This window comes from Xiphophorus couchianus, chromosome 12 (genome assembly GCF_001444195.1).
Source record: "Xiphophorus couchianus chromosome 12, X_couchianus-1.0, whole genome shotgun sequence".
Lineage (NCBI taxonomy): Eukaryota > Metazoa > Chordata > Actinopteri > Cyprinodontiformes > Poeciliidae > Xiphophorus > Xiphophorus couchianus.
This window is the reverse complement of record NC_040239.1, coordinates 4,539,217-4,566,576: the sequence shown is the minus strand read 5'-3', so window position 1 is coordinate 4,566,576 and position 27,360 is coordinate 4,539,217. Positions and strand designations below refer to the sequence as shown.

Genomic DNA, 27,360 nt, shown 5'->3' with positions numbered 1-27,360 from the left:
AAGTGTTTCCAAGATTCCTAAGCTGTGATCAACTCCAGATGCAACTCTGAGCTCCTGGGAAACCCCCGACCTCTAACCTTTGAGCCGGGGAAGATATTCTTTATGGCCTACTAATTTAAAGCCTTTCAAGAGCATAGTATTTTATGGCTGCTCTAAGTTACAGCCTTGCCAGGAGACTATTTATCTCTGACCTTTTACCTTGCCTCAGCTTATCCTTTGTCCAAATAGGAATGTTGATCTACTTAAACGCACATGGCATTAGCTTAACTATATTAAACAATCAAAAATAGCCATATTTCCTTAACACTACCTGTTGTTCAGAGTTGGACAACTTACAAAATGCCAGCTGAAGTATCCTATAGCCATGTTGGTTTACCATTTTTTATCTAAGTGAAGACAGGAGTTCAGTGAACGCTGATATTCTACCACTAGCATGATTTCACAGAAAAAGAGACGATGAAACCCTTCTGGCTTTGGTTTCTCGTTTTATGGCTACAAAAACACAACAAATCTTTTTTTCCATTAAGTTCAGCTCAAACACAGACATAGTTTGTCTTATTATATTGTCGTTAGATCACCTCAATTGTTTCACATTTATTCTGAATGTCTTTACATTTCAGAATGGATGACAGTTTGTAAAACTTTATTATGACAGCAGCAGAATTACTGATTCACAAATCTATTAAGATAGACAGCTGGTATTAACTGTGTGATGTATAGATTTAATTTGTCTTTGTGAATCACAAAGAATAAAGCTTTGTCTGTGGATTTTAGTCATTTAAGGAGTTTTTTTTCATTTATCTTTAGATGCTGTGAACCTATAAATGACGATGCTGCAGGCCTCTGGGGGGGAAGGCAGTAGTTGTGAAACGATTTATGAAAAAAATGTGTTAAAGTTTATTTCTTAGAGAAAAATATATAATTGTGTTCCCTTTGAGATAAATGCCCCTTTCTTCTGAAATAATGAACAGTTTTAGCCTCGAGGCCTGTACTAATTTATGACTCAATCAAAAAGAAAAGGAAAGAAAAGTTTAAAAAAATAATTTTTACCACCCAATAAAAAGAATAAAGTAACACCCCCTCTACACTAGTGCTTTAAATTATAAAGTTGTTCCCATTTGTAATAATAATTACATGTCTAAAAGTTTGAGGTTTCAGAGTGGCTGTTGGCATCATTAGAGGCGATATAATGAGATTACATCGAAGCATCTGAAAAAAGAGCTGATCTTTAAAAAGTTCACGTGTAAAGTTCAGCCAGCTCCAATTAAAGCCTGTTTCTAAAATGCCACACCAGCACCGAGTTGTTTCACGCCGCTATTTCTCTCAGAAGTGAAGTGCCCCTCCCCCACCCGTTTCCCTTTCACTGCATTTTCTCACCCTAGCACCCACTCACACCCACAACACTGCCCGGCTGTCATTTTATCCATTAAGCTGAACCATTTGAAAGGTTTAAAAATGTACTAATTACAGTAATTATGAGGTTCAGTTTTTTTATTAAAAATAATGGAAATGTGGTTTAGATTGATGCATTCTATAGTTTTTACCCCTATATATATATATTTGTATATTTAATATGAAAATTTGAAAAGATCTCAATAGAAATATACTTTCATGGATTTTCTGCTCTGACTAGTTGGTTTACAACAATAAATTCTTTATTCTTTATGATAGTAGTACACAGATTTAGTAATAAACATTTTGTTGATGTTAAAATTTGTCTGAGCATGCAGCAACACCGATGTTCCCTGGGTGTCTTTTAGTTTTTAGACTCATTAGTGCCAGTTAGAGGTCAATATTTAGCCTTTGCTATATTGTTGACTTGTTCACTATTTGAAATTGTAGATACACTAACAGCATTTACCATTATATTTTGACATTCTGCTGTCGAAAAAACACAAATTTGCCATCGCTGTGTTTGCATTAAATAAGAAATGCAATTGAAATCACACGTGAAAAGGTTTGTTCGCATGATAAGTTATTAAAAGTTATGGTGCCGAAGGACGCAAGTATAATTTATTCATAATTTAGCCATCTGGCGTTTTTGGAAAATTGTAGTCTGCGATTATACAGAATTAAGGATTCAACACTTTCAAATGACAAACTTAACTTTTGATGGACTGTCTGTGTTGTGAAAAAATTTTTACGTTGCAGTTTTGCAAATTAAGCGGCAATTTTGATTCACCTCATCCTAGCCCAAAAATGTTTCCGTTTGGCAAATTTATGTTCGTAATTTCAATTGGCAAAATTCTACAGTAGATGCAATGAACAAATACAAAATCTTGCAAGTATTTTAGTCTAGTTTCCAGTGCAAATATATTGGTACTCTTAAAATAAGACCAAACTAACTTACAAGCAACTTTTCAGAAAGATAGTAGATAATGCATTAATTTTGATGAAAAATTACTTTGCTGTACTGGCAAATTATTTCACTTAAATACGTAAATAAATTTTGTAATAAGTGAAATAATCTACCAGAGGAAGTTGTACTTTTTAAAAATAATTTTAAGGGATTATTGACTTAATCTTGCTTAAAAGTTACTTGTAAGTTAGTTTCAATTTATTTCAAGTGTACTAAGACATTTGCACTACAAACCAAACCAAAAATACTTGGTAAGATTTTGTGTTTTTACAGTGTGGAAACAAAGCTGCTGACTCTGTGACATCAGCATAGATAATATAAGACATGCTGTGGCACCATATAACCTGAGCGTATTGAATAAAAGTTGTCTGAGGATGGAGCCTTGAGGAACCCCACATGTGATTTTGTGGTTTTTGTTTTTCTCAGTGAACCACCACAGCCCTGTCCTCCACATCAACGGCTCCCTGCTGGTTCCCATCGGTGGCTCCGCCCCTCTGCTGCCCTCTCTGATGGAGGTCAGGGACCCCGACAGTCCCTCTGGGCGAATGATCTTCCAGCTTGTTCAGGAACCAAACAACGGGCGTTTGGTCCTGTCAACAGAGGAGGAAGCAGGAGAAAATGGAGGGAAAACGAGACGAGAGCTACACAAAGACGACACCTTCACGTGGGCACAGCTGAAGCTTGGTCGGGTCCACTTCACACACCTGAAAAACAAAGCCAGGTAACTGGATCAGATGTTTACAGCTGCAAAATGCAACTTTTAAAAGAATGGCATGAGACAGATAATCTATGAAAAAATCAAGCTACTCTGCCTTGTCCCAGTGCTAACTAGAAACAACCAATCAGAGCCAGGAGGCGGGTCTTAGCGCTGTCAGTCACCCTCAGTGTGCCGCTGCTCATCCCTCTACTTACTCACCCTGTTGCTCTGAGGGTGAGTAAGTAGGCTGAGGCTAGCATAGCCTGTCAGAAATGCTCAAGCTAGTTAGCATGGCCAACTGTGATGGCAGACAAACGGTTTTTCTGTAATGCTGAGTTGTTTCTGGACTGGATACTCATCTATTATGTTGTATTTGTTAAAATTAAGCCACGTTTACTTGTTTATCAGATCAGATTAGCTTTATTTAGGTAAATTTACGTTACAAAAAACAACAACGGAAACACATCTAGATTTTATTTTACTTTTCTCTAAAGTCTGCCTACATCTCCCAGAATGCTGTGTGGCTCCAGATCAGAGTTCAGTGAATATTCCATATATTGAATATTCTATCAGATGCATTTATCTATTGCCATATATATATTGTATCCATTTGTTGTCCAGCTGTATACTGGATCCTGTAAAAATAAGGTGTAAATATTTTATGTTCTGCTTTTTTTTTTTTTTTTTTTTTTTGCTACTTTTGACCCAAATCTGATGACACAGAAAACACATCAGAGTGATTCTGTTGTCTCTTTAAATCCAAACCATGTTCTTGTTTTTTTGTAATTATTATTTTTGTTCTGAAATAAGTCCGTTCTGTTCTGTGTTGGACTCCAGTGTCCATTTATCCAATCACAATAAACCTAATAAACAGTTTAGTCAGTTGTGATGCAGCTGGTGTGGCCTAATACAGCGGAAAACCAATAAATGAGCAAAATATGATCTGCTGCCCAGTTTAAGGCTTTTAGATTAATAGACATCTGAATGTAAGCCACCCAAATAAGATTAAATCTCCTCATCACTGCCATATTTTTCAAATTATGTGGAGTGCTGGATAACCCCTGCAGACTCACAGCTGTATTAAAACTAGCTGCATCATCTGCCGGTCAGACCTGTGTGCTTTCGTTTGACTTTTTATGTCTTTTTGAGAGACTCTGTGGTTATTTCAGAAGCATCTATAAACACAGAGTGAAGGCTGTAATAAAAATAGGTTAAGGCTCTCAAATACTAATTTATTTTCTACTGGCACCCAGAGGCGCTGGAGAGGGAAGTCTGGGTTTCCCTACAAACCGATCCCAAATTAATTCAGCTGAATTTTTGCATTTTGCTCAGTTGCCTAGTTTTGCAGAATTTTAGGGATTTTTCAGGTAGAAACCCCAAGCAGAACCAGAGAATATTTTAGAGTTGTAATTAGGGATGAAAATCAAGAACAGGTTTTTGTGTAGTATGTGCTCCGTATTTTGCTGTAGACAAAATCCAAGATGGCGTTGTGGCAGATACGCTCCAAAGTATGTTTACATTTCACCAAAATAAAAAAGAAAAGACGACACTAATTCCAGTTGCAACGAGTTCAGAACTTTAATCACAATTAAAGGACAAAATACGTCCATCAAACAGTTGATCACACAGCATTCAACCAATTTGTACCAATGTAAAGTGTTTCATATGTTGCTTAGCAACGGCAGCTACTCTCAAAGGGGGTGGAGCTTCAATCACAGCGTCTCCTGCAATAACGGTAACGTTGAACTCCTCCTCATCCAGGTTAATGTGTTAATGTTAGAGCCATTCTGTATTAATAATCCCCACCACATTTGCGGTCATACTTTAAAAAACTGAACATATTTTCAGACGATGCTTGTTTATTATATTAAATGCACAAAAGCTATTGATGTGCAAAAATGTTCGTTTAACAGAGGGCTTCTTATTTTTTAAGCCAGTTTTAATTTTGTTGTAATCGAATACAACATGGTGCATATTCTGAATTATCACGTGAATCGGCCTTGTCTTATTGTGGATGAGTGAGAATTTACACTCGGGATCAAAATGTTACCAGCCAATCAGATGAAAATATCCTGAATAGTTCCAGGGAACCTGAATGTATTCAAATAATTATTGTAAAATATTAACGTAATTTAAACCGATTGTATCACACACTGTCTTCCTGGTGATTCCTGCTTTCTTTCCTGCTCCAGTCGGTGCTCAGACTGGCTTATCCGGCCCCTGGGAGTTGTTTCTAATAAACCTTTAATGATGAGGCAGGATGGTGACATATTGCTGATGGGAACTGTGGTGGGTTACTGTCCTCGTTTCCTCTCCAGCTCTGAGGTGATTAGGTCTAATCGCTCACACCGTCAGCCTGAGCTGACTCTTTTCCAGACACATCCTGGTCTAAAGAGCGTGTCTGCGGCTCAATCAGAGTAATTTCACCTTTTCAATCGGGTTGAATCAGCTGCGTTTTTGTTGTTCATGATGTCCTCTTCCTTTGCTCTTTGTGTAGGACTGGTGAGTTCACCTTACGGGCCGCTGACCCCCAGATGTTTTCTCAACCGGCTGCAATTCAGGTTCATGCCGTATCCATGCAGGTAAACACTCACTGTGATTGATCACTCCAGGTCCTGAAAGTAATGGATCTCAGCTTTTCTGGATCTTTTTTAATGTATGGTTGTTTGTAAAGGACCAGAGTTAAACAAGGACAAAAGGTGTTAAAAAATTGGAAAACATTTCAATTTAATAATTCCAAAAAATAGGGAACATAGCAGTACAAAATAAGTCAAAGTATAAATAACAGATTTGGGCCCAAATCCACTGAGGTCAACTGATCTGATCAAACTAAACTGATCTGCAAACAGAAAACAAAGTCTGCTTAAATAGAGGTGGAGTAACATAAATCTGAGACACGAGCGAGGCACAACGTAACAAAGGAACAAAAATATACAAAATTAGCAAACGCAACTTGTGGAACAAATAAAGTAAAACTAACTTTAGCTTAGCATAAATAATATGTGAATATTAAAGTCACGAAGTTAAAAACTAAGGTCAACTCTAACAAATAAAGTCCCACCCTCTTAAAAATGAAATGGTATTTTCCAGGGTTTCCCCTCTATGTTCTCTGTTTGCAGAACCTCAAAGCAAAACAAAAAGTGTAAGTAAACCATTCATACAAATATTAACTAAACATGCACCCATTAGAAAATATATTTTTCCATCCATCCATCCATCCATTTTCTGTCCACCCTTGTCCCTAATGGGGTCGGGAGGGTTGCTGGTGCCCATCTCCAGCTACGTTCCAGGCGAGAGGCGGGGTACACCCTGGACAGGTCGCCAGCCTGTCGCAGGGCAACACAGAGACATACAGGACAAACAACCATTCACACACACACTCACACCTAGGGAGAATTTAGAGAAACCAATTGACCTGACAGTCATGTTTTTGGACTGTGGGAGGAAGCCGGAGTACCCGGAGAGAACCCACGCATGCACAGGGAGAACATGCAAACTCCATGCAGAAAGACCCCGGCCGGGAATCGAACCCAGGACCATCTTGCTGCAAGGCAACAGTGCTACCAACTGCGCCACTGTGCAGCCCAAAATATATTTTTAAACAAAATAATTAAAACTTATGCATAATGCAAGCTGTAACTAATAATGTAAAGTAAGAAAAAAAAAAACACGAATATAATGGGGTGATGCTAGGCAGACCATAAAATTGGTTAATGGAAACAAACCAATTTCGAAAATACTCATATTTTTTGATAAAAGTTTTAGCTTTGAAGTGTTTTTTTTGTTTCACACGGATCATGTGATCAACAACCGGATGCTGCTACTGGTGGAAACAACAAAGAAGACAACACGGATTATAATGTAAGACTGCTGGGCTACCAAAGTTCTTTTTAAATTAGCAGCCTGATCCTATAGTTCCTCTGTTTTTATTGTACTCCTATTAGCCCTCCTTCTTCACCTCCAGTGAGGAGTTGAAGAGTTTCATTGCACCAGGGACAAAGGAGTTCCCCAGTCTGTTGGCTCTCACTATGGAAGAAGCAGCCTCCCACTGATCCTGCTTTCCTGGCTGCTGATGACAGTGTGCAGAGGGTGGCAGGCGTTGTCCATAATAGCCTCGAGTTTCTGTAGTGTTCTCCTCTCCGCCACTGCTGCCAGAGAGTCCAGCCTTGTGCCAACCACTGAGCCAGCTCGTCTGCCGTAGAGATGCTTTTATTAAGACTTTATAGATGCTGTTTATAATTCTCACAATAACAAATAATTATCTAGTGATAGTTTCAAATTTAATGTCAAATTTAAACATTTTTTAACTCAAAAACACTTAGTGCTGCCACCACCAGGCTTAGCAGGTTTTCTGGGAGAAACGCTGAGGAAGTGCAAGGAAAATGATGACATGGCAATTTTATTGCTTGAACAAACTTATTCATATTTGATTTTATTTTGTTTCTTATTTAATGGAATCACTGCAAATGTAAGTTTTTTTTTTTGTTTTTTGTTTACATTAATGGAAGTCTTACACACATTTGTAATAGAAACGCAGCTAATGTAGCTTTTTAACCATCTGTGTGTGAACTGTGTTCACTGGGAGTCCAGAGTATTTTCATAAAAAATATTACATTTTGTTTTTCTTTTGCAAACTAGACTAGTTTTTTGTTTTTTTTTTAAGTACCAGATCTACTGGCAGATTATTTCCATTAATGAGATGGGAAATATGTCTTGTTATAAGCAAAAACATCTGACAATGGGACTAGTACAAGTTCTGTTATCTTTCTGTAAGTAAGTTTGGTCTCATTTTAAAATTTCCACTCACTGCAACAACACAAAATCAATATTTTTGCTTTACTTTGTAGTGCAAATACCCTGGTACACTAAGACAAAAATAACTTGCAAGTACCTTTTCAGCCAGATATAGGTTTGTTTTAAGTAAATAATCCCTTAAAATTTATTTTAAAAGTCATAGTTCCACTGGTAGATTATTTCACTTATTACAAGACATTTTTCCCATGTTATAAGTGAAATAATCTGCCAGTGGAACTAGTATTTTGACTTCAAAACAAGATCTTATGTCTTGCTAAAAAGTTAATTTTAAGTTAGTTTTGTACATAAGGTATTTGCACTAGAAACTGGACAGAAATTCTTTGTAAGATTTTCTTTTTGCAGTGCAGAATACACAAAAAGAAACACAAGAAATAAAATTAAAGAAGTGAACTAAATATGGCAAGATCATTCTAACAATAATGGAGAACCCAGAAAGGAACAAAACACAAACAAATAAAACAAGCAAGGATCATAACAGAAACACTTATTACGTGACTGCGATGTCTGCTTCTATTTCAGACATCTGTTGTTTGCAGATGTCTGAAAGGAGGACACATCAGACTGTTTGATTTAAAGAGACGGTTTCTCAGATGATGGCTCTGTCTGCTCTGCTGTGATAGAAGTTGATAGAAGTCACTGGCTCCTTTCAGTGAGAAGAGAAGTGAGTTTTAACCTCAGACACAAAACAGACTATTTGTTTCTGCAGCGTCGCTGCAATCTGAGTCGTGGCTTTTTGGGGAAAGAGCTGCAGATGAAAGGTTGGACACCTCTCCTGTGCAGGATAAAAGGTTTGCCCTCCCACCTGAATCTGCCTCCTGATTGTTTTCATTTGCCTCAGGTGGGAGATTTCAGCCGTTTCCTTTGGTGTGCAGGCGTGCCTTTGCACGATTTAAAGCCCCACACTCTGACGCTCCTGGGCAGCACCGGCACGACACAGTCTAGGTCGGCGCCAGTGACTAGTCATCAGCCTCATGAGAAAAAAAAAAACCTGGAAAAGTTTTGCCTCTTTGTTATTCATGTTGAAGCCTTCTGTGTACCAGGGCTACTGGAAGGTTCCAAAATGTTAAATTTACTGCTTAAAAATCTTGAATCCCCTTCCATTTTTATGCTTTCTTAAATTTGTACATTTATCTATGAATTGCTTCCTCCATCAACATTTTTGCATCCTTCTTCCATGATTTGTAGCTCTGACTTAGAATTATGTTTCTTTTGGCAATATTTGAATCTTGCATTTATTAATTCATCAAAACTAATTAGATGCTTGAAGTTCAGAGACATGCACTTTAGTGCATAAATGTGGCTAACTTAACATTTATTTACTTTTTGCTGCATTGAAATCAAATATGCAGGGATTTTTCTTTTTATGTCTTTTTAATATTAATATTGGAATCATTTAATATCAGAATTAACAAGATGGGCATGGATGATAATCAGAAATTGATACTGGTCATGAAAAGCCTGATCAGTTTCATTCCTGCCAATGATGCAAGGAATCAATAAGTACTATTCAAATGAATTTTTGCCCACCAAATCAACCTGTAATAGAGTTGTGGTCATAAAACTGCATGTTTAAAGGGGGATTATTCAGTAAAATTCACATTTTGTACATTTTTGTTCTGCCATTTGTCTCTAAAAACAACCCTAATGCTTAAAAATAAGTTAATGGCAACAACTTAATGTTTTTTGGTATCAAGAAAATGAGCTGTTTCAAAAATCTCCTCAAAGTTGAGTTACATTTAAACGGCACTGCGCCATTACCTAGTCCATCACCTGGTAACCCAAGCTAAGCTCCATTGCATTTGGTCAGCTAGTTTTACTGCTGCATGCATTGTACAGTGGCTGCTGGAAAAGACAAAAGTGTTTTGTTGTTGACTTACATTCCAGAAACCACTTGCTGTATTCTTGTTGGTTGTGCAGGAGGTTCCACTTCTGCTTTTCAAAGATGTATGGTTGCGTAATTGTGCATCTGATTGCTGCCATTTTCATGTGTGAATGTAAACTTTGAGTTGCGGGGGGGCGTGGCCAGCAGCAGCTTCTTTGGATTTAAAGAGACAGAGACCTAAAAATGGCTCAATAGACAGAACTGAGCAGACTAAAATCTTATCTAAGAATGATTTTGTGCACAAAATGTAATGAACATGTTTTGTATAGACCTTTCCTAACCTGTTCAATGAAGCATAGCACATAATAATAAACCTTCAAGCAAGTAAAATCACATATTACACATATGTGAGACAGACTTGCAAATACTTAACTTTCTTTAGTTATTGAATAAGTAAATTAGCTGTTTTCATGTCGGTCTTAAATTTAAACCCTTGTGGCTTTACTGCTTCTAAATTTAACTTGTGTAACTGGTAAAAGAATCTGGGTCTAGGTCACCCTGAATCAGGGCATCTCCAGTTTGTTCGAGGCGTTTCCTTCGGCTTGAGCTGCTGCTCTAAAGCCAAAACGCTGGAGTTCATCCAACAGCCGAGGAGCGATTCACATTAGACGCACGCTCTGCGTCACGCTGCGCCGCTCGGAGCTCCCGACCCGACAGCTTCAAACCCGCTCGCTTCTCCACCTGCAGCTCTGCGCATTCTCCCTGCCCTGCAAGCGAATCTTCAGGTTGCTTTTCTGCTCACAGCATGCGCTTTGATAAGCTTTAAAAAAAAAAAAATAGCATTTCAAACAAATGCACTGAACTTTCCAGAAATATGAGATAATGTTCACATTTAAATATTTCATGCTTTGAGCAGTTTTATGCAGCAAGATATCCCTGGATTCTTAACTGTGAAAACCAAAATAAGTACTAAATGCAGCGTTTCTCAAACTCTTTCATACTGAGGACCATTTAACCGATTTAACAAACATTTAACTTGAAATTTCCCTGAAGTAACACATCTTAATATATGCAAACTGAATTGAAAATATTATTGTCTTAAAGGTAATTTATCTTAAATGTCTCAACTCTCTTATTGTTGTTTTCTTTGGTCATCCTAATGCACTGTATTGTAAATGTGAACATGTCGACTTTGTAAGTTATATACAGATTCTGACAGTTTGCAGTCTTAAGTTTTCCGATGATGTCAAAAACACAAGATTTGTGTGCAATAATAACAATTAGAAGCACAATAAAAGAAAAATAGACTTGAGTTGGTTAGCCATAAACAAAAATCCTCTATAAAATTATCAAACAATCCCTACCATTTGTACTTATCTGTTGTATTTAATTCATGTAATCATTTTTAATTCAATAAAATAACAATAGATGTTGATGTGCAAGCAGAGCATTATAAGCAAGCAAAGTCTTAACAACAAAGAACAGAACTAATTGAGGGATTAGAAAATATTCCAATCGGGGCGTGCCGTGGTGGCGTAGCGGTTAGCGCGACCCGTATTTGGAGGCCTTGAGTCCTTGACGCGGCCGTCGTGGGTTCGACGACATTTGCCGCATGTCTTCCCCTCTCTCCTTCCCCGTTTCCTGTCAGCCTACTATCATTTAAGGCGGCGTTTCCCAATTCCGGTCCTCAGGCCTCCCTGCCCTGCATGTTTTAGGTGTTTCCCTTCTGCTACACACCTGGATTGAATATATGGGTGATCAACAGGTTTCTGCAGCACTTGATGGTCATGCAATCATTTGAATCAGCTGCTCTGGAATAGAGGCACATCTAAAACATGCAGAGCAGGGAGGCCTGAGGACCGGAATTGGGAAACGCTGATTTAAGGGACACTAGAGCCCACAAAAAGACCCCCTGGAGGGGTGTAAAAAAAAAAAAAGAAAATAATCCAATCACTCCTGAACGACGTCACCCTCTCAATAGATATGACTTCTTCTGATCATAAAAGTATTGCTGGAGTTGGGTTTTTTCCACCAGTATCTTCAGTTTTTCTTTTAAGTGATCCGGTTTTAACCCACTTATCCATTATTAGTTTTAAACACAATCCTTTGGTAAGCTAGCTATAGTGTCGCACTTTAAACTCACGTCACGGAAAATATGTTTACATGCAGTACCTTGCCGACCATTAGGAGGCGCCGGCGGACCACCTGTAGAAGGCTAAAATTTGCACATCAGTTGAATGTCATATTTAAAAAACTGCATTTAAAGAGTCTCATTATGGTTAGAGAAGAAAAGAACCAGATTCTCTTCTCTAATATCCGCCTCATGCACCTCTCATCTTCATTCGGTAATTAGAATCAGGAAGGTAAAGACCAACTCTGGAGAAGGTTTCTCACAACGGGAGGCCTCCGCGTCTCGTTGGCTTTGTTAGCTGTGTGAGGCGTCGGCGCTGCTGAGTGCAGCTTAATGAAGCGCCCTGTTTAACATCCCTCTTTCCTTCAATATCGCGGCTCCACGCGGCAGCAGGCGGCCGCAGCGCCAGGCTGCAGTCATGCAGAGGAAAACTGTCAGATTTTGAGATCTTCTCAGCAGCCTTTCATGGCGATGAGATGTGCTCCAACTCTGAAGCAGTTTCCAAATCTTCAAACAGAATGATGTTTTTTAAAGGGGACCTGTTATGGAAAATTTACTTTTTGGACGTTTTCATACTATTTGGTTCCCACCTTCTTCTAAAAGCAGCTCAAGTGCTTAAAAAACCACCCAGCCACTTGTTACTTGTTAGTTTTGTCTTATTTCAAGTGTACTGGAAACTAGACCAAAATGTTCTGTTTTTAAAAGTGCTTCATAAATAAACCTGACATTGAGCATCTTTTTTTTCTTTTTGCAGTGTGTTTTTTGGAAGTAAGTTAATGGTTTTTGTGTCTGGAAATTAATTTGTTTCAAAAACCTCTCGAATGATGACACTCCGCTGTTACTTAGCAATCCCAACCAAGCTCCAGCATGTTTGGTCACCTGGGAAATTAAATAAATAAATAAATAAAAGGCTTCTGGAAAAGACAAGAGTTTTGTTGTTGACTTACCATCCGGAAACCACTTGCTGCATTCTTGTTGGTTGTGCAGGAGGCTCCACTTCTGCTTTTCAAAGATGTACGGTTGTATAATTGCGCATCTGTTTGCAGCCTTTTTTTGTATGAGTGTAAATGTTGAGTAAGAAGGCTTGATCAGCAGCAGATTATTTGGATTTAAGAGACAAGACGCCCTAAATCAGCTTATTATAAACTGATCAGAATAAAATCTCATTATCTAAAAATGATTTTGTTTCATAAACATGTTTTGTGTAATTCATGGACCTATTCTAATTGGCTAAAGCAAGCGTAATGGGCACCTTTTGCATTTGAAAACAGAAATCTTACTTCTTTGCCTCATTATTTCCTTCTTCCAGCCCCCGAGAGTGGTGACCCTCGCTTTGTTGACCATAGAGGAGCCCGGTGGCCTGGCCGCCATCACCAAGTCAGTGCTGCACATCAACGACCCCGACAACCCCGCCGACGTCCTGGTCATGGTCCTCGAACCGCCCCGTCACGGCCACCTGACCCGTCTCCATGGCGACCGTGCACTGAGCAGATTCAAGCTGGAGGAGCTCTCCAGGGAGCAGATCCAGTACGTCCACGACGGCTCAGCGGCGGCGGAGGAGGACGGCGCGGTGCTGCAGGTGAATGACGGCCACAGCTACAGGAACGTCCTGCTCCAGGTCCGGATAGTCCAGAAGGTAAGGAGGACGACGTGACTTCAACAGCTACCCATTCAACATTTATTGTTTTTTTCAACTAACATTTTCTATTTGCAAAAACACAACATATGGCAAATATAATCCTATTAGCTGCACTGCAAAAAACCTAAAGTGTTTTTGTTTTAGTTTCTAGTTCAAATATCTCAGTACACTTGAAATGAAACAAAACTAACTTAAAAGTAACTTTTTAGTAAGAAATAGGAGCTTGTTTTAATATTGACCTTTTCCACTGGCAGATTATTTCACTTATAAAAAAATTTCCAGTGTTATAAACAAAATAATCTACAACTAGAACTAGCACTTTTTCATCAATATTAAGGAATTATTTACTTAAAACAACATATATTGCTGAAAAGCTGCTTGTAAGTTAGTTTTGTCTATAAGTTATATTTGCACTAAACAAAATACGTTTGGTAAGATTCTTCGTTTTTGTAGTGTGCAAGACAAATACTCCAATTATTGATTGCGGTTAAAACAAACATTTTAATTCAATTAATGTTTAAAAAGTTTTTGAATCACAAAACTAACATTCTTCCTCCCAGAAAACACAGATATGCTGACATTTCAATGAAATATAACACATAAAGCAGCTAAACCACTTATTTATAACATTTGAATTCTTCTCTTTGGCTCTTTGAAACAAAATACAAAAGAAAAACATTAGTGAAGATTTTGAAACAAATAACAGAAAAAATTATTAGAAACAAGAACAAAAAAGCTTGGTAAGATCTAGTGTTTTTAAAAATGCTATAATAAATAAACTTGACAATGACATTTTGTATTTTAATTTTTTTAATTTACAGTTAACAATTCTTTTGACCAGATTGAATGGTGATAATACAATTGTGTGAGTATGTTGTTTGAAGCATTACAAGTTTGACCTTTTAAGTTTGACAGGACTAATCTTTTCACATGTTGCTCTTTTATAATGCAACGCCTTCAAGTAAAACCATTTCGGCATGAAGTGCATTCCTCTAGACGCCTTTAATTGCATCAACTTGAGCAGTCATTCCTCTGCTTCCAGCTGACATGTTCTCACAAGATGCTCTGCTGACTTTATCCCTGAAAATAGTTTCCTGGAGGCGCTGACAGATCCCCGTAGCCTCACTGCTAAAACAGAAAAAGCAGGTCGAGTCATTACAATGGCAGCTGTCATCGCTTCTGGTGAGCATTTCATCACAAGGACGCAATTATCTTGCAGCCGGCGTCAACCCCGGCGACCAAACAGGAGGAGTGGCTGCAGGTAGAGGGGATGTTTGGAAAGATAAATATCCTTTCAGCTTCCTGGTTGCTAAGCGAATTGAAGGCAGAAAGCAAAGCGGCACTGATTTCTTTTTTTTTGGACTCAAGATTCCACCAGAACGATGTCGCATTTTCACTGTTGGTTCAAGTTCTAATTTTATTGCACAGCACATTTCAGCAGCAAGGCAGTTCAAAGTGCTTGACATAATAAAAACCAACAGGAATGCAGAAAGTGTCTTTTCCAGCAGTCATTGTACAGCAAATACAGCGGTAAAACCAGCTGACAAAACGTGCTGGAGCGCAGCTTGGGTTGCTAGGTAACTTACTTTCTGGAGGTTTTTAACTGGCTCATTTTCAAGACTTTAACTTATTGCCAGAATTACGGTTTGTGGTGGTGTTTTTTTTTTTTTTAGGTTTTTAGAAACAGTCGAGAACCAAATGGAAGTACAAAAACATGCAAAATATGTATTATGCATAATATGTCCTCTTTACATATATTTTCTTTGTATTAATGGTTGATTGCAGAAAGTAATTGTTCTACAGAGTGATGGGTGTGGGTTTTTTAAGAGCTTGGGCTGTTGAAACTTGTTTTGTTGGTTTTGTTTCCTCCTGCTGAGACACTTTTCCTCTAGTTTTTCTGCTCACGCAGTCAAAACATTTTGATTTTGGAGGGCAGCTCTGTTTGTCTGACTGTGTGCAGATGGAGCGCTTCAGGCTAAACTCCTCTGCTTCTTCTTCTTCCCCTTCTGTAAATCAATAACATCCCACTCACACACTCACTCACACATGGCAGTATTAATTTACTGTAAAATGTCCTGATTCTGCAGTCTGTCATGCCTTCAAGCCAAGCAGGACGGACAGGATGATGGTAAGCTAACGGAACGTCCTCGGTTTGTGTCCGCGGCTTTTGGATAAGATCCTAGAGTGGTCACTGTTGCTGCCGCCTCCTTGTTGCCTTGTTGTTTGATCCACACAAGTGGATTATCACGGCATAAACTACAGAACAGAAAGCAAAGACAGAGAGTGAGCAAAGCTCTGCAGCTGTAATGACTTCAATCACTAGTATATTTGTTTAATTTAAACACAATAATGATCTTAAAGGGGACCTACTGTACAAAATTCACATTTCACACTATAATGGTGTTGATATGGTCCCTTGTACCAAAACTAACCATCATCCAAACTCCTTTCACACGAGTCAGGATTAATTACTTCTTCCTTTATTTCCATGTAAAATGGACTGAAACTGTCAAAACACAAACAACTCAGAATGAGCTGAGCGCAGCTAACAGAAAAGTTTCACATTCAGTTGCATACATCAGCAGTGCCGCAACAATACTGTCTCAGGAGGATGAACAAATCTAATACTGAGCTACAATGCAATACCAAGTATTTTTGGTCCAGTTTCTAGTGCAAATATCTTAGTACATTTCAAGACAAACTAAGTGTGTTTTAAGTAAACATTTCCTTGATATTGATTAAAAGTGCATTGGCAGATAAATTTAGTTAACACATGAAAAGTCCCTTGCTATAAGTGAAATAATCTGCCAGTGAAACAAGTTCTTTTTAATCAATATTAAGGAATTATTTACTTAAAACAATCTCATATTTCTTGCTAAAAAGTTACTTGTAAGTTAGCAGCATGCTAGCTAGTTAGCTTATCGCAAAGCAAACAATCAAAGCTCTCTCAGTATTCAGATGTTTCCAAAACTAACTCAAAGAAACTTAAATTAATTTGGAAAACTTAACTTCTTTTATTTGAGTTTATTTGGTAGGGACAGACACACATCGACATACACAAACTGAACAAAACAGCAGTCCCATGTTTGCATCATAGTGCAATAGCAACAGCTAATTGTCCCTTTCACAAATGTTAACATAAACGCTCATTGTGCCATATAAATGGCTACTGACGAGCATTGCTTTGAAGAAACTCAAACTGGAATACGGCATTTGGGATAGAAATGTCTGAATGAAGTAAAGCAGTTCGCTAAAATTCCAATAGATGGCAGCAACGCTCCATGTAAAATAACATTTTCACAGGTCGAATGCCTGAAGGACAGGAAGTATAACTTTTTGTTTTTTCATTTGCTTCAAAAAACGGCCCATATCAGTTTACTTTTTAAAGGCTAAAGGGTTGTTTTCCAAACCTTTCAAAGTATTTTTCTAGAACGTTTCAGGTACTTTCTAGAAGTTAAAAGGTTGTTTCCTAACAAGCCAACCACCCAAGTGCTTCAGGGGTGGGGGGCTCCTGAAAAACCCACCTAGCCAGTTTTTGGCAACAGTTAGTGTTTTTCTGGTGTCGAAAACCTCCGGAATGTAATGTTACAAATCAGAAGGCAGGGCTGTTACCTAGCAACCCAAGCAAAGCCCAGCCTGTTACCTAGCAACCTAAACTGAGTTCCAGCACGTTCGGTCGGCTGGTTTAACTGCTGTACAAAGCTGGAAAAGAGAAGCGCTTTGTTGTTGCGCTATCACAGCTCAGAATCTGTTTTCAGTCAGATGTTGTCAGAATCATCAGAGCTCTTCGAGACGTCTCAGAGCGCCTGTCGAGTTAAATGATGTGCCTAAAACGTATGAACTGAGTGCAGTCTGCTGGCTACACACGGCCGGCCCACAGCTTGTTTGCTAAACATTTGAGATGTTTACCCGGATCTCGTGGGACTCCTTGATATTCAGAATCTAATTAAAGCCTGTCTGTGTGGACCTGCCAAAATGCCAAGCTGTCTTCTGTGGATTTACGCTCAAAGCATCCAGATGGAGAGGATGTTTTAGATTGCACACAAACAGAAAAGATAAAAACAACATAAGATGGAATCCAAAATCTGCAGATGAAAGCTGATCCCTCACAATGATCCGCGATAAAACCAGGAGGGATTCATTAAAAGCAAACTTGAGTCAGTGAGTCTTCAGTTTGTCTGGTAATGTCGGCTCCAGGTTGTGCCTTGTACAAAAGGCCTCCTGGAAAATCGGATTACGGTTGTGTAGCGCAGGAGGCTAATCAGACCATAACAATCCCCTGATGGATGGACTTCCTCCTAATGGAGGGAGGTCAGCAGAATAGAAAGCAGGACCGTTGGCTTTTAATTTCTGCCCCAAAGAAAAAGTCTTTGAGCCTCAAAAATAAAAAATAAAAAACTAAGGGGTTCATCTGTTTCCCTCCAGAAATGGAGGAGAGATAAACGATCAAACATTCGGCTGAAGAGGAGGAAATACTTGAACACTGTTGTCAAGGTGATGATGGATGTCGGGTGGATGAAGATCGACCTCCTGCTGGACTCTTTCTTTATTCTTTCTTGATTTGTAGGCAAGTTGCAGCTCAAGCTGATTATAGCGCCTGGAATAGGAGTGTTTTATTTAGTTTGATCATTTTTAACCTTTCCATACACAATAAAAACAAACAAACACTACAACAAGAAAAAACAAATTTTAATTCCTGTCAATGACAAGAAATGATTGTTTCCCAGAAGTTGAAATGTACTTTTCAGAAACATATAAAGTATTTTCTAGAAGTCAAAGTATTGTTATACTTATTAACAATTTACAGAATACTTTCCTAAGGGTTAAAAGGTTCCCAATAAGGTAAACAGTACTTTTCTACAACTTGCAGAGTACTTTCTAGCAGTTAAAGGGTTTCCCAGATGCTCTGAAGTACTTTTTCTAAATGTTAAAAAGTTGCTTCCTAGAAACTTGAAAGTACTTATCTAGAATTTACAGGGTAATTTTCAAGAAGTTAAAAAGTCCGAAGTACTTTTCTAGAACTTTTATAGTACTTTCTAGAAGTTAAAGGCTGTTTCTCAGATGCTATGAAATACTTTTCTATGACTTGGAGTACTTTTCTAAACATTAAAGGGTTGTTTCATAGAGGTTTTAAAGTACTTATCGACAAGTGAGAGTATTTTTCTAGAAGTTAAGGAGTTGTGTCGTAGAAGGTCTAAGGTACTTTTCTAGAACTTTCAGAGTACTTCCTAGACATTTAATTGCTAGACACTGAAGTACTTTTCCAGAACCTTCTAAAACCTTCTAAAGGGTTGGTTTCTGGATTACTTTTCTAGAAGTTAGTTGCTTCTTAGAAGGTGAAAGGTATGTATTAACTATTTACAGATAACCTTTTAAAAGATAAGGAGTTGTTTTCCAAAAATTTCAAAGTACTTTTCTAGTAAAAGGTTAAAAGGTTGTTTCCTACAAAGAAAAAGTACATATCTAGAATTTATAGGGTAGTTTTCTAGAAGTTAAAAAGTTGTATCCTAGAAGAGTGAAGGTACTTATTCACAGTTTGCTTTTAACTCCAAAGTGTGGTGGTGGGAAAGTTTGAAAATCTACCCTGAAAATGCTTGGAAAGTTCTTGAATTTTACTGGGGGAAAAGTGTAGAAACTTTGTGATTTTGTTTTTTTCTTCTTCTTACCAGGTTACGAATTACCTAATTATATAATTCCTGATGCTCTTCCCAAAGTTCAGGCAATATTAACCTTTAAGTAACTCTTCCGTGTCATAAATTGGCATTTCTTTTTGGGTTAAAGGAACCCTGATAAATGTTTTTATGGGCAGAAAAAAGCCCACTTTTCTGCACCTGCAGCGTAAGATATTGCCTGCATGCTCTCTGTTCCCTCCCTCTCTCGTCATAGATGCCATTCTCAGTCGTTCCGGATTAAATTGAAATGTGTTGCCAAAGAGAATTTAATCATCATTCTGCGCCTTTCAATTTCTTTTTGAGAAGTCGGTGAAATCGTCCTGTTCGCCCGTCCCCCTGTCGGCGCGTGAAACTCTGTCATTACAACAGCACGACCGTCCAGGCGGGCAGCCAGCTGATGTTTTATGGATGACTCCGACTCCATCTCTGCAGAGTCATTTATTTCTGTTTTTGTGGACGGCAGCCAAAAACTCTGCAGCGTCTTGGTTTACATTCTGTCTGGAAGCTCTATAAAGGTCTCCTCTTATACATGTTTCATGCATACTGTGGCTGAGGATAATATATATTTTTATTTATTTCAGAGTGGTTCTATATGTTACAGAGAAGCAAAACTTTTAGAGATTCCTGCAGTCTTAAAGCCTGACATTCCTAAAGTTTCTTCTTGTGAACAGTTTCTCCACACATTTAGTCATTTTAAAAGCAAAACACCCTCTGGATACTTTTTGCTCAACATTAAATGCATACTGTAGGAAAACTTGTGTCATTAACTGCATTTCCAATAATCCAACGATGTGCAATTTGACATTTAGTCAAAAAAAAAAAAGCTTAATGGAAACACACCAATAAAAAAAAAAACTGGATAATGTTGTTTTTTAGGGCTGTTTTGCAAAATTATAGTGGAAACACTTTTTTGCATCACACGAGTCACATGATCAACAAACCGATGTTGTCACTGGCACAAACCATGAAGAAGACGACAGGAAGTGGTAGGAAGATGATGCAGCTTATCACGTGAACTAACTTATTCACCATTTTGTTATAGTTTTTTTTATATTAGTAAAATATTGACAAAGTTTTGCCCTCATTTGTAATGAAAACGCAGCTAACGCAGTTGTTGACTTTCTATTCAGAAACCACTTGTTAGTTGTGCAGGAGGTGCCACTTCTGCTTTTCAAAGAAGCATGATTGTATAATTGTGCATCTGTTTACAGTAGTTTTGTTGTTTATTTGACGGTAGTGGAATATTGACAAAGTTTTTCTCACATTGTAACAGAGACCCAGCCTCTAATGGAGCGCAGCTTGTGTTCATTTCCTGTTTTTCACGTTCTGTTTATCCTTTGTGTTCAGGCAATTTAAAATGACATTAGGCAAATTTGCTTTTTTTCTCCACATTTGCATGAGCCTTTCATTAGCTCTCGCACCTGTTTGACGGAGATTAGACTGTTTATCAACTCGAATCTCACGTGGAAAAAGCTCGTTAGATTTGAGGGTTGTCCAAGCAAAGCTCAGAAAATGAATAAATACGGTTGCAGCTGCAGGTCAGAACAAGACCAGAGGGAAAATATTAGTTAAAAACCCAACCAGGTCCCTCTGACCCGCTTTATCCTGAGCTCCTGGCTCTGAATGTCCTTGAGAGCTCCTGGTGTTCATCCTGAGAGCACCATAATCTCCCAGATGACATGTTTCTGTGAGTTAAAAGCCTGCCATGCTGATGTATGTGGTTTCTTTTTCTGTGCTTCTCTGCTTTCTGTCGTGGACTCTGTGAATCAGTGTGATTCGGATCAGCCCAGCAGCAGGCAGAAGTGCCGTGGATGGCCTGCAGGTTATTGTCTGCAAATTTAGATTCTCATGCATGGCACACACTATCGTCTGACACGCCGTATTCACACCTTTTTGATGTTTTATCACCTTTTTCAACTCTTACTGCAGAGTATTTATGCTTTGCACTGCTGTAGGTATCTGAGCCTTTGTGCTTTTATCTTTAGCTCAAAGTGAAACACAGGGAAAGCTCGCTATTAAAATCCTCCCAGGGATTCATTATGGAGGACTGGGACGACCATAATTAAGAATAAGTACAGAAAAGTATAAATGACTCAATGAAGTTAAAAAAAATTAATAAAAATAAGTATTTTAATGAGAAAAAATGTGGTATTAATATTTATTTTTTGGGGGGTAATTTCTAAGATTTTACATTATTCTTAATATTCTCTCTCCTCCTTTCCTTAAATAATGCAGCCAGTCAGTGCTAAGTAAAATTAATGGCGTCTTGGTATTTCAATTTCACAAGTTACATTTTAGATATGCTCTACAAAAATATACATGAATTGGTGAATCCACAAATGTACTTTAAAAAGCTTTGCAGAACGAACTGCAGAGAAATTTGGTTTTAGCTTATACCATTTGAATCTTTTTTCCTTCAACTTCACCATAATCCAAATCTCAATCTAATGTGTTCATGCACCCTTAAAGAGTCCTAAAAAGTCTTTAATGCGTGTATATAAAATGAAAACCTTAAAATGTCTTAAATTCATATATGTCATGAACGGTGGAGTGGAGGTGGTGAGGCGAATGCAGGAGACCCAGGATGAGGTGAAAACAAAATGAATTTAATGGCAGATATCCGGAATAAACACAGTCCAATAGATCCAGACACCGGGCAGCACGGCCGAGCGAAAGCCAGGGCTGGACACCGGTAGCACCGGGTAAACGAAGGACATAAAGACAGACTGACACTACAAACGACAACTAACGACTGTAGGTAGACAAGGACCCGACGAAGAACAAAGGACACAGGTGAGGTTAAATACACAGGGAGCAATCAAGGAAACGAGACACACCAGGGAGCAATCAAAGGGTAAGACAGGACAACAGGGAGACTCAGAGACAGAAACTCGAAATAAATACACAGAAAAACACAGAACATAACAATATAAAAAATAGCAAGTTGGCCTTAACTACACTAATCTTAAGTCTTAAATTTTGTTGTGACAGGACTATTTGATTTTGTGTATTGGATGTATCTTCAGGCCAAAATTTGAATTACGTTCTGTGACTCAAGGCAGTTGAGGCTACTGCTAACTAGCTGCTAATATACCCTTACTAGCTAGCTAACTAGCTTTTGCGTCTATCATGGATAAGTGCAAATTTTTAGCCAGTTGGATGGACGAAGTTTATACACTTTTTTGTTAAGATACAAGTCTTAATTTCCATTCATAATGGTCTTTAAAGGGTCTTCAAAAGTGTTAATTTTGAGTTGGCAAAACATTTAGAAATTTTGAATAAGATACACTAACATTGTTGTAAACATGACAAACTGAATCGTTTATTAAACAGTAAGTTGGCCTGACATATATTAATTACAGGTCTTAAATTTTGTCTTGACAGGACTACTTAAACTTGTATATTCTATTTAGTTTCTTTTTTTATTGTGGGAATTTTCCATCAGGCTAAAGTTTGAGTTGCATGCAGACATCTTCATTTCATTCTGTGACTCAAGGCGCTAACTAGCTGCTAATACAGCCTTGCTAAGTAGTCTGTCGAATAAGTGTAGTTTGCCAATTGGCTGAACAAAGTTCATACTTTTTTGTGGAGATGTAGATCTTAAATTCCATTCATAGTGGTCTTAAAAAGTCTTAAATTTGAGTTGAAGTCTTTCGAAACCTTGATTAAGATAATTTAACATTGTTGTAAAGATAGCAAAGCATGAACCAACTGTGAATACCTTTGCAGGGCAGTTTTTAAAGACAATCATCAGAAGAGAAACAGCAGTTTTCCACTAAAAAAGATTAAATCAGGCTGATTTTCAGGTGTAGGAGCAGAGCAGATGGCATCCATGACCAATATCAGGTGGTCATTGACATTTTTCTATTTCTGTTAGTGTGAGGTAGTTGTAGCGATGAACAAATTATTTAAAATGATTAAATAATTCCTTTGCCCACTGAACTCTTTTTGTTGCCCTTCCTGCTTAATCGAAGTTTAAATTTATGACATAATCTGGTTAATTTTAAACAAAAACTAAGTTTTTAGTTTATAATTTTCCTCTGTGAGGTCAGTCCATCCGCAGGGTTTGTTTTAAAAAGCAGTGCTGGTATTCCTGAACTTTTCAGTGATATTTAGTGTTTTACTCCTGTAAAAATGTCTTTGTTAAAGTTTTTTGTGTTATGTTACAGGTCTCATTCTCTGACACAGGATTTCTATATCAGCTATTTTTATTTAGACAGCACGGTGACACAGCGAGGTAAAAGGTCTCCATTCAAACCTTCATGACAGAATTTCTCAGAATTTTTTTTCTTTCACTTGAATAGCCTTGAGCAACCATGAATCATCAGCCATCTCTAGGCTCTCTCCAACTAGCCCTGCTCTTTGTTTGCAGGCAGTAGGATCGATGTGGCCTTACAAAAATAACCCTGATTGTAAAGTTTTCAGTTCACAGATCAGAATCTGAACTTGCTGTTATTTCTTATTTCTGCTCCACAGAGCTGACGACAGATGCTGCTGCATGGAAAACTTCTGGGGTTTAAAAAAAAGTGAAAGCATACAAAAAAGAAAAAGCAGGAAATAATATGAAATAAAAATATCACTTTCTCTGTGGATTAAAAACAGGCTGCATGTGTAATTTCAGCTAATAGCAGAAATGTTATCTTGTGGCAGAAAGGCGAACACCCGGGATCCTCCATCTGACTCTGATGTGTTTGTTTCTGCAGCCTCAGGATTCTCCTCATCTGGTGTCTCTACCGATGGCCTGGGTGAAGGAGGGAGGCACGGTGCGGCTCGATAAGAAGTACCTGCAGACAGACTTTAAAGGAGTCGGCTCCGACGACATCGTCTACACCATCCTGGCCTCAGAGGGACAACCCAAATATGGTGAGAGCTCGGATCAGAACCATGTTTTCTTTAGGAATAAGAAGATTAATTGTAATTAATCAATTTTTTAAATAATCGTCAACTAATAATTGATTATTCGTTAACTGTAGTAGACAGGCTCAAGAAAGTGTTGTTTTTCTAAACTGTACATCTATTTCCTTTAGGGCTGAATTACTTAATTGTGAATAATCATAACTAATTGATTATTAAAATACTCAATCACTAATTTAGTAATTGATTAATTATTAATTAATGATATCTTTAATTATATTATGATTATAGTTAACATGTTCTACTACAAAGTCCTTAATTATAGTTTTAGCTTCACTCATTTAAAATTTATTTAAAAAAAGAAAAATCTCCTATTGAGCAACCAATTGCTAACCAATTATTAATCGGTTAATCCACAGAATAACAAACAGATCGGCCCTACACTCTGTAGGAGTTAAATCAAGCAGATAATTGAATAAACATCTTTTCACATGTTGATTTTATATTTACTTTTTAGCTGCAGATTCATCTTTTGCAACAAATAAACACCAAAATTAATCCTTTTATTGTATTTTAAGCAATAAAATATGCAGAAGGGAATGTGTTGAGTTGCTTCTTTTAATTCATTTATTATTAAAGTTGCTTAATCTCTAAAAACCAGCTCCACTCTCGTATATTTAGGACTTTTATGATGCCCTTGTTTTGTTCTCCTTATGTTTCTTGACTGATTTATTGCACAAATGAGAGGAGAAACGTTTGATCACCTTCATCCTGTGTCCAGGGGAGGTGGTGCTTGTGTCCATGCCAGCTGACAGCCCACCAGAAGGCTGGCATCCCTCCCTGATCGACGACCAGCTCTTCACGCCGACGGCGTCTTTCACCCAGCAGGACGTGAACGACGGCACCGTCTGGTACCGCCACTTCGGCTCCAGCTACGACAGCGACTCCTTCCAGTTCCAGGTCAGGGCTTAACGCTCACAGTGGGCTTAATGTTGCGCACTAATTGAAGGATCTGTGGCGAATTTTCGACTTCAGAAAAGTCTAAAATTTTGGACGTCTGATTTTGAAGCTCCAAGTTTTTCTCAAAAATATCTGAGATTAATCTCAAAATGTTTGAGTGTTTTTCTAGAAAAGTTTTGACTTTTCGCAAAAGTGAAAACTTTGCAAAAAAACTGCACAGAAAATATATACATTTTCCATTTAAGATAAAACAAAAACTGTAAATATGTTCAACTAAAGAACATAAGAAATATGTTTTTCCCAAACAATTTTTTTAAAAGTAGGCTTAAATATGCCACATTTTGTATCCAATTAATCGATTGGACATAATTGATTAATTGGATTTAGTCCGGGCTGCACAGTGGCGCAGTTGGTAGCACTGTTGCCTTGCAGCAAGAAGGTCCTGGGTTCGATTCCCGGCCGGGGTCTTTCTGCATGGAGTTTGCATGTTCTCCCTGTGCATGCGTGGGTTCTCTCCGGGTACTCCGGCTTCCTCCCACAGTCCAAAAACATGACTGTCAGGTCAATTGGTTTCTCTAAATTCTCCCTAGGTGTGAGTGTGTGTGTGCATGGTTGTTTGTCCTGTATGTCTCTGTGTTGCCCTGCGACAGACTGGCGACCTGTCCAGGGCGTACCCCGCCTCTCGCCCGGAACGTAGCTGGAGATGGGCACCAGCAACCCTCCCGACCCCATTAGGGACAAGGGTGAACAGAAAATGGATGGATGGATGGATGGATTTAGTCCAATTAATCAGAGTTGTTATCCAAACAACTCAAAATGTTTATTTTTATTGCACTATTAAGTTTTCAAACTTTTCAAAAGTCAAACATTTGAAACTCTCTCCTGAAACTTTTTCTTTCTAGAAAATTTCTTAGACTTTCTAGAAATATTACACTGTTTTCTAAAAAATGTTTGACTTTTCACACTAAGAAATTTATGTCCATTTTCTGAGATTAATCTCAAAATCTGAGTTCTTTCCCCTCCTTTCTTTTCTTTACTATTTGCAATGGCCCTAATACGCCATTGTATTTACTTGAGGTCAAAGGTTACATTGTAAATTTATGGATTAAGATATGTATAATTTTGTGTCCTAAAACTCAACACCTAAACTTTTCTCCCACAACCTTCTCTTTAAATATCTACATCTATTTCCAGCTTTGCTTACTTTCTTTCAGTCTCTCTGCAGAACACAGGCTAAGAATCCTTTTTAGGTTTGCTAGGTGGAAATTAAAAATGCAACTTGGGAGTAAAAACAATAAATAAAAGAGGAAACAGTGACAAAGACTCCTGCTGTTGTTTTCTTGGACTTTATGCTCTTTGTAGTTTTTTTCTGAACCTCAAACCAAGTTCACCTCCACCGTCTCTCTCCTGGAGACGCCGACCTTTCTAACATCTTTCTCTTTTACTTCTCCGTCTCACAATCGATCTTTTTTCACCTTCACCTCCCTCCTGCGTTTTTGTTCTTTTTCTTAAGACTTTCTCAAACTTTGTTGTCCAAAGAAATTCAAAAAGCTTTTCTTTTTTGTCACATCTCTGCGTCTGTATTTTAATATATCTAACTTTTGTGTTCTGTCATTTAAGGCATTTGATTATCTGGTGTATTAATCCTGCTAAATACTTAAAAGTTTCCTTGAGTTTGGAGCATTAACCACCTCAAAGTTATTTTAAATCTGCCAACTTGATCCTTCTCATCTTCATTTTGTTTGCTGAAGATTTCCACCTCTTTAATCCAAGTTTCAGAACCGATGCAGTGAGCTGATCATCCTACAGAGACTTATGTTGAACATCAGTAATGCAGCCAAATTATTTGCAAATTGGCTCAAAATCCTATAAAGTCCCATTAATGGAGTATTAATCAGTGTTTTCCACCTTCAGTAGCAATACAGAAGAGGCAGCCAAAAGCTGATAGCAACATCTAATTATCCTTGAACGCATCGCAGTTTGAAGCAAAAACCTTTTAAGAGAAAAGAAAATGTCCCAGAAATGTTTTGCTTTGTAAAGTTTCACACCAACTTGTCAAAGTGTTGATAAAGTCTATAAAGTTTACTGAGTTACTTTCACTATTAAAAATAGCCCTGACTTCTAATTACATTTGGGTTTCTACTGCTTCTAAAAGCAACCCAGCAAACACAAAAGAAACACCCAAACTTTTTTTTTTCAATAAGTGGATATTTCTTAGTGTACAGCCCTGTTATCTAGCAAAACAAGTGGAGGTCTAGTTGGTTTTACCGCTGTAGTCGGTATACAATGGCTGCTGGAAAATAGTTTTATTGTCATCTTACAATCCAGCTTCATTCTTTCCAATTGTGCAGGAGGCTCCACTTCTTCTTTTCGAAGACATACAGTTGTATAATTGCACATCTGTTTGCAGC

The 27,360-nt window shown here is 38.0% G+C and overlaps 1 protein-coding gene across 2 annotated transcripts in view; it reads left to right on the top strand.

The window, feature by feature from the left end:
• The window catches only part of fras1 (Fraser extracellular matrix complex subunit 1), a 292,855-nt gene that overhangs the window by 204,137 nt on the left and 61,358 nt on the right, over nucleotides 1-27,360 (top strand). For both annotated transcript variants that reach the window (XM_028033228.1, XM_028033229.1), the window contains exons 26-30: nucleotides 2,786-3,080; nucleotides 5,554-5,638; nucleotides 13,134-13,460; nucleotides 23,839-23,998; nucleotides 24,771-24,949. In XM_028033228.1, coding sequence (XP_027889029.1) covers nucleotides 2,786-3,080; nucleotides 5,554-5,638; nucleotides 13,134-13,460; nucleotides 23,839-23,998; nucleotides 24,771-24,949 — 1,046 coding nt within the window. The remainder of the gene's footprint in view (nucleotides 1-2,785; nucleotides 3,081-5,553; nucleotides 5,639-13,133; nucleotides 13,461-23,838; nucleotides 23,999-24,770; nucleotides 24,950-27,360) is intronic.